This window comes from Raphanus sativus, unplaced genomic scaffold (genome assembly GCF_000801105.2).
Source record: "Raphanus sativus cultivar WK10039 unplaced genomic scaffold, ASM80110v3 Scaffold4113, whole genome shotgun sequence".
Lineage (NCBI taxonomy): Eukaryota > Viridiplantae > Streptophyta > Magnoliopsida > Brassicales > Brassicaceae > Raphanus > Raphanus sativus.
Window position 1 is genome coordinate 10 of NW_026619416.1, and position 8,449 is coordinate 8,458.

An 8,449-nucleotide genomic window follows, 5' to 3' on the forward strand; every position below is an offset into this window, starting at 1 on the left:
TTGTATCAAGTTATAAAATAAATTAACGAAAAACAACATGTTAATATATGAATAGTATAATATAATATTATGTACAAATAAAAAAGTTAGTATCAAACATCCATAATATAATAATATATTCTACTCTCTATATAAATTACAAAATATAAAGAATATACATGAGATGTTTTATAAAACTAATTGTTTATAATTTATGTTGAACACAAGTTAAATCAAACACTCGCACATGAGTGCGAGTCAAATTCTAGTTTATCATTAAAATCTATTTTTTTAAGTAGATTCAACATGATGGAAAAATCTTCTTTATGTACGAAAGACATGATTTAAATGTGAAGTCAACACATTTAGTATACACAAAATAATTTTTGATATAGAACTACTATATATTTGACCCCAAAAAAAACTACTATATTAAGATTACTTACGTGTATTAACCATAACCCAAAATTTTCATATTTGTGTAGGTAAAATATAAATTATGTTAACTAAAGATATAAACTGTACCTAGATAATGCGATTTTCTTAATTAACTTACTATCCATGAACAGCCTGTGTGATACTTGATTAGCTAGAAGAAAAGCCATTAGCCATATCCTCTGCTGATTTGGTTGTAGCTTCACCTGATCATGGTGGAGTTGCAAGTGCTCGTCCTTTTGCCAAGAAGCTATGTTATGATCCTTTAGCAATAGTCGATAAAAGACAATAAGACATCATGGGCACAATGTTGCAGACACTCAAACCCATCGGCAAATACATTTTAACCCAAGGTTCACTGTATACAAAAGGCTATATATGAACACATTACTTGATCAGTGTCCTGAAATTTAGATAACATATGATAGATACTAATTTTTGTAGTTTGTGCCTTTTTTGGTCTGTTAGTAATATAATGATCATTTTCCCACTAAATCAAGTTATTATAAAATCAAATTTTGACTTTGTTTCTACACTTACACAAGAAAAAGAAGATAATTACTCGCTAGAGCGTCTAGGAGAAATAAGGTCCTCAAACAGTAAATGATGAAAACGAATACATATAGGTGTAATTATTTAAGATCATGCGAGGGCAGCAAAAACACCAACAAAAGGAGCAACTGTGACAGTGTCGGGCTCGTTATGCTGATAATCAGATCGTTCATCTTGGTAAACATCGTTCACATCCGGTCCACCAACAATAGCTCCAACCAAAACATTAGGGTTCGGTTCAGAAGTTTTGTACCAAGGGTACCACCCTTCATTGCATGCCTTCAGTTTAGGATCTTTCTTGATTGACACTATAGAGGCTCCTCTATGGTGTGGTCTATTAGGATAATTGGTCCCGAATCCAACCATGTAGCTCATGCTCTTGGGGTTTGACCCAAGTATGTAGTCTACCTAGTAACATAAACATGTACCTCTCATGAAAAAAATTATTATCTTAATGAATGAATGAATTTCCACGCAGAAAATTTTAAAATTAATTTTTGAACACTTTTAACTTTAACATTTGACCAAAAAATATAATTAAATAATAATAAACTAATATATGAATCCAGGGTCAGTCCACTTAATGTTATATTCATTGAGCCGACTCAAAAACTGAATGCTTGACTTACCTGCGCCCGTGCGAGGCCGAGAAGATCAGAAGCTTGAAGAACACCATTGGGGCACTGGACGGAAGCTTGTGCAGCCTCAAGGTATTTACTATAACTTGATAAGACGAAAGAAGCAGTAGCTGTGTATTGGAGGTTTTCCCATGGCAAGAACCAAAGCAACCCTCCTGGAGTTTTCTTAACGTTACTATAACCCTTTTGAGCACAGTTGCAGATAAACTGCTCGGCCATTCTTTTATACTCTGCCATCTTCCCTTCGTTCTTCACTTTCCCTTCAAACACAAGCTAATATTTGCGGAATAAATAATGTGTTAAATGTTTGTTTCTTGACCTACAAGTTAAGGTAAGATCACATTAACCTACCTTGGCTGCCAAGACTTGTGCCCCAACGAACTTATCGTCCCAAGAGAAAGCGTACCTCACACCTCCGCTGTTTGAAGCTTGTGTTAAATAATCGAGATACATCTGGTCTCCTGTGGCCCGGTGAAGCCAAGCTGCAGCCCATAACAACTCATCTTCATGGCCACTACTTGTGTAAAAGCCAGCCGCGTTAGTAATGGAGTCATGATAAACTCCGGGATGATTTTTACCAAATTCAAATAGATCTCTGGCGTGACTAATGAGTGTGTTGGCATAGGCTGCATCAGACGGAGCAAATGCAAGAGAAGCTGCAGCCATAGCTGCAGCTGTTTCGCCGGCCAGGTCAGCACCTGGATGCTGAGCATCAATGCGGTATGATGGACGTGGATGTGAAGTGTTCATGTCCTCTGGTCTCATCCAGCAGGCATGGTCTAACTTACCATCTCCCACCTGTCCGTAAAGTACATTGGGCTCTGGATGAGCTTTAATGAGATAGTCAGTGGCCCATTTAAGAGCCATAAGGACGTTTTGATGCTCATTGTGGGCATGGAGCTGAGATGCCATCTCTACACTGCCCCACGCTAGCATCGTTGTGGTGAACGCCAAAGGAAATCCAAACTTCATGTTGTCTCCAGCATCATAATACCCTCCACTGAGATCAATCTATATTTGCACAATTAGCAAAATATTTTACTTAATAAATAATCGTTACAACAAATTATGGTAGTAAAGATGTAAAAGAAGATTAGGGTTTAGATTACATGAACATCAGAACCGTCTCCAGGTGCAGAATCCCCTCTCCATTGAACTCTTTGGTCTGATGGCAATTTTCCAGAGCGTTGAGCTTCAAAATACAAAAGACTCTTTGTGAGAGCTTCTCCGTAATTTAAACCTGCAGAAACTTTTCCACTAGCAATCGATAATAGTAACAACACAATGCACATGCTTTTGATTGTGAGGAAGCATTGTGATGACCTAGGTCTTATCACGCAATACATGGCTTAGATCGTTTTTACTAACAAAAAAAATACAGTATTTTGATCATATCGTATATATATTGATTAATGGTTTCTATAAAATGACTAGTATATATACTTCCTTATTTATAGGTATCATTCTCTAACTGGCACCAGAAAATTTAAGTGAATCATGAGCGGAGCCAATGGAAATATATTATTTTCTGATTCTAGTCTATTCTATTAATATATAGGATTATTCTGATGATCAATGCATTCAATCTTCACGGATTAGGTAACATATTCCTAAACTATGTGCTAACTTTAACTAATTTTGAGGCAAATAATTTAAATGATTAACGCGTGAAGATTCTATTGCATATAATATGATAATGAGTGTGGAAACGTCCATACCCTAATAGTTTTCAGAATTGATCAATAAAATTAACATACTTAAACGTACAAAATCTCAAATACTTATGAGGATAAATAGTTATTCCAAAATATTTCAACACTGAGAAAGATAGACTTATAAAAAGCATGGAAGTGTTAGTTGATTCACGTTCCAAGTGTGAAACTTCTCATCAAATGGTGAATGAGCCCATGATTGTCTACCCAACTATCTGCCGCCCCAAGTAATAGCCTTTACAGCTTTAAAATAATTCCTTTGAAAACAAAATTAAAATCCCCTAGTCTATATCTGAGAAGTGATTTACCATATGTTTTCTCTACAATCGTTTTCACAAAAAAAATTGTGACGTGGCTATTAGAATTGATGACATGTCATATGGTTAAATATGACATGGATAATTATATTTAATGCTGAAATATATTTTTGGAAATCTTTTTAGAATATGACAATAACTCATATATTACATTTAAAGTGATTTGACATATGTCTTCTCTACAATCGTTTTCACAAAAAAAAACTGTGACGTGGCTATTAGAATTGATGACATGTCATATGGTTAAATATGACATGGACAATTATATTTAATGCTGATATATATTTTTGGAAATCTTTTTAGAATATGACAATAACTCATATATTACATTTAATATTGATTTATATTTTTGGTAAACTTTGTAGAATATGGTAATAACTCATAAATCATCACTAAAATAAATATATTCAAATATGACATTTTGAAATTCGAAAATATTATATAACTTTACTTTTATAATTATAAATTTTTATTATCTAAAATTTCTGAAGTTTAAAAAAAAATTAAATCGTAATATCATTAGTTTCTTTTAGATATCTACAAATATATAAATATTATTTAGTTTTAATTTTTGATAACTATACAACTTTATATGATTTTTAGTAATTTTGTACAAGTTGATTTAATATATTTAACCAAATGAAATAAATAATTTTTATCTAATATACATATATATTCTTTAAATATAATTAAAATAAAAAAATTCTCTTAATTTATGCTTAATTAATGATATTATATTAATTATTGGTCAAATATAATAAATATATAATATAATAAATTACATTTTAAAATATAAAATTTAATTTTTAAAAAATTCATCACTACACATGGTGCAGGAAAACATCTTGATTAATAATTGTGACATGGCTAATAAAATTGATTTCATGTTTTATAGATTAATATGATATGGAAAATTATATTAATGTTAATTTATATTTTTGGTAAACTTTTTAAAATATGGTAATAACTCATATATTACATTTATTTTCGATTTATATTTTTGACTTTTTAAAATATGGTAATAACTCATAAATCATCATTAAAAATAAATATATTCAATTATGGCATTTCAAGTCAAAATATCATTTAAATTTAAAATATTTCATATTTTTAGAAAATTTAAATTAAATCATAAAATCAAATTAAATCGTAAAATCATTAGTTTCTTACATATATCTACAGATTTTATAAATATTGTTTAATTTTAGTTTTTGACAATTATGCAATTTTACATATTTATTTAATATATTTAATTAAAATAAATAGAAAGAAAAATCTACCTAAGATTATAATTTAAATATATACATGCACATTCTTAAATATAATTCAAGATAAAAAAATTGTTTTTATCTTAATTTTACTGTTCAGTTAAATCAAATTTATATTAAAATATTGATAAAGAAAGAAAAATTATAATATTAAAAAAAAAAAAATTATATTTATTTATTAAAAAATATTTTAAAATCTTTTACTGCAATGGTGCAGGAAAACACCTAGTAAATATATAGTTATGTAATAATGTACATTGTCTGTAGTCTGTATATGAAGAAGAGTCGTGTACTTTGTTTAAAAAAAAAGAAGAAGAAGAAGAGTCTCCTGATTTTTCTTTTCCGGCAGCTTCAAATGTAATTTGTAATTATGAATTTCACAGTTTATGGCACGTGAACACAAGTTGAATCCGTGAATAATAAGTTAAAAACATAATTGTCATAGAAATAGTTAAACAGCACCGGCACTCGAATTTATGAGTTCATGGGGTTCATCCTCCTATCATTTAAATTTAGTGCTGATGAGTATGTAAGAAATTCAAGAACTACGTTTGATCTCCAAAATAAAACAAAATTGGACCTAAGTCAAGAAATTTTACATATATAGAAAGAAAACAAAAAACACAATCGAGATCGAATGAAATAAATATTAATTTGTAACTTAATTTTTTTATCTCTATTGACTGTGCATATACATTCTAATATAAAAAGTTGTTCTATCAACAAATGTTAAATTAGTAAAAACATTTGATAATTAAAATCAAAATATAAAGTTTACATATGTAAAATCATATAGAAGTACACATCTTCACAGTAGCATGTTTAACACAAGAGCAAGAAAAAGAAAACATATTATGTCATAGAAAGACAAAAGTCCTTGTAATAGTGACACCGTTTGCGTCCTGCTATTCGTGTGGAGGCAATCGAAGCGATGACTATAAATGAGTGATTGAAAGAGAGGTTCACAGTTGTCCAAAAAAGAAAAAGAAAAAAGAAAGAAAGAGAGGTTCACGTTCACAATAAGCTAAACTCATAAGTCAAAACTAGTAAAGTTACTAAGTTTTTTTTTTTTTGAAACACTTTAAAGTTAGTAAGTAATGGACTGAATTTACCTAAAGCTAATTCATAAACAATGTGCAAAAATAATATAATTCTAAGACTAGAAAACAATTGTAGAAGCTATAATCAGTCTTCAACTATACATAGAAACTCACAAATATATAGGGGATAATAGAAACTCACTAACTTTTCACGGATGCTGTGGTTTGTATCATCTATGAATTCTCCATACATAAAACCTTTTGTTAAGCAATAAAATAAAATTATAGAAATTAAACTTAAGTGTTATTAAACAAGGATCATATACGAGTTATAAATTATATTACTAAACTGAGATAATCGCTGATAATGATTTTTTTTACCATCTGGTACACTGCATACTGTTACTATCCAACAATACATATAAATCACCTAGTACGCAGCAATACATTTAAATCTTGTAAATTTTTTATGCAACATTGTTTGTGTTTTGGTGTTGCGATGTGCTTCTTTCTCTACTCACTTGTCTTAACATGAAAGGAAGAAACAAGAAGAGTCTGTCTAGTTTATAAAGATACAGTTATAAAATCCAATACATAGACAAATCACAGTTTTGGGAAAAGTTGTTAAAACTAACAAAAAGTACTGAAGCAGAGAGCATTTGAAAATCCAAAGACCATAAACTAAAACAATCTGATGAAAAAAAAAAGGCTCGAGGACTTTATATCTGTTTTTTTTTTTCTTGTTCTCTGTCAATTTGTTGTGGTGGTTGCAAATTTTAACAAGAACATCCTCCTGATTGCTGCTGAGCCAAAGATGCATTGGCGTTGGAAGACTTGAGATTAACATCAACCATATCCTCTTGCTTTGTCGAAGACAGTGTTTCCATTCCGGGCAAAGCTGCTGCGATCTTGCGGAAAAGCGCCTAAAAATCATATAAAGATGAGACAGAGACATTACGTTTGATTGCAAAGAGAGTATCAACGGGAGACCGTATGAATGTAGATTGGTAATAAGAAGTCTAGGTTAATTAACTATTGATGGGACTCAAGTGAATCTATCAGGAACTTTTTGTGTTGTTGTCTAAGAAATTCTCACAAATATGTGGCAGAGAAGATCTCTGTTACCTTAATGTTGAAGCCTGCTTTGGCACTGGTTTCGATAAACATTACATTAAGCTCACGAGCCTTGGCTTCTGCTTCCTCTATTGACACTTGCCTGAGAAAACAAACAATTTATTAGGAATGTAAGACGTGGTTTAACAATGGTTACTATTATAGTACAAAAAGACAAGGGTTACAATTTGAAACCGTGTTCAATCAAGGAACGGTAAACATACTTGCTATTGAACAGTAATCTGCACATCACGATTGAAACAGAAAAATGTAAAGAGAGAGATGGTAGATTAATCAGTAATACCTTTTGTCGACAAGGTCGGTTTTATTTCCAACAAGCACAACTATGACATCACTACCACGCTCTGTCCTAACCTCATCGATCCACTTAGTAGTGTTTAGGAAGGATTGCCTGCCTATAATTTCAAAAGGAAAACAAAATGATCAAGTTTTCACAATGCAAGGAACTTTGATGAGGAAGAAATGAACAGAGAAAGGGGTAAGAAGGTTCACAAACTTGCAACATCATAGACAATAACAGCGACAGAAGAATCCCTAATATAGCTCGGAATAAGACTCCTGAATCTCTCTTGCCCTGCCGTATCCCTGTCATATATTTCATTCATCTCTCAAAAGTTAAATTTACCAAACCATGAGATCTGCTCAAAAACTTCATACGAAAACTTGAAAAGAGGTTTACCACAACTGCAGTCTAACAGTCCGATCTTCGAGGTACATTGTCTTTGACAAAAAATCAATACCAATTGTGGCCTGATGATTACCAAAAAAAAACAACATAAACTACTGAGAAAAAAAAAGCAATTAACATTGTGTATAATGATTATAAGCATTAAGCGAGCATGGTCCACTTACTATCAAAACCTAAAACATAATGATCACAGTTACAATTCAAGGTCATATACTCTTCCATTCATAAATTGAGAACTACTTCGATTTAGTCAGAGCTAACTAGTCCAGATTCCCATTACTGTTTCTACGATCCTCGACTATGATCATTCTACAGACTGTTACGTACCAAATGATCTAAACGATTCAGATTACACTGAATCGATCTCGAGTCCTTGAAAATGGATCTCGAATACACTAGATCGGGGAAACGAAGCGAGTTACCTGGTAAGTGTTGTCGAATTTGTCGTACATGAATCGAGTGATGATACTCGTCTTCCCCACGGATTGATCTCCCAGAAACACCAGCTTATACTTGGCCAGTGCCGATACCGGAGCCATTGATTTCCTCGAGAGATCAAACTAGCCTGACGGATCTGTGATACGTCTCGAGATCTCGCCGGAGAAGATTAGTGTGTTAAATTATTCGTAAGACCAATGGGTTCTTTATGTGAAATTTAGAAACTATTAGGGATAGTTTACAATATT

At 31.6% G+C, this 8,449-nt stretch overlaps 2 protein-coding genes across 2 annotated transcripts; both read right to left on the reverse strand.

Moving 5' to 3' along the window:
- Positions 1-888: 888 nt before the first annotated feature.
- LOC130507164 (endoglucanase 15-like) lies at positions 889-3,115 on the reverse strand. The gene is made up of 4 exons (XM_057001879.1): positions 2,714-3,115; positions 1,956-2,615; positions 1,596-1,877; positions 889-1,374 (listed from the first exon to the last, which is right to left on the reverse strand). Exons 1-4 carry the CDS (start codon positions 2,948-2,950, stop codon positions 1,057-1,059), a joined length of 1,497 nt encoding a protein of 498 aa, XP_056857859.1. The 5' UTR covers positions 2,951-3,115; the 3' UTR covers positions 889-1,056.
- A 3,369-nt stretch (positions 3,116-6,484) lies between these two features.
- On the reverse strand, positions 6,485-8,399 carry LOC130507163 (ras-related protein RABH1b). Its single transcript, XM_057001878.1, has 6 exons — positions 8,186-8,399; positions 7,755-7,825; positions 7,572-7,660; positions 7,359-7,470; positions 7,067-7,157; positions 6,485-6,864 (listed from the first exon to the last, which is right to left on the reverse strand). Exons 1-6 carry the CDS (start codon positions 8,300-8,302, stop codon positions 6,718-6,720), a joined length of 627 nt encoding a protein of 208 aa, XP_056857858.1. The 5' UTR covers positions 8,303-8,399; the 3' UTR covers positions 6,485-6,717.
- Between the last annotated feature and the right edge of the window lie 50 nt (positions 8,400-8,449).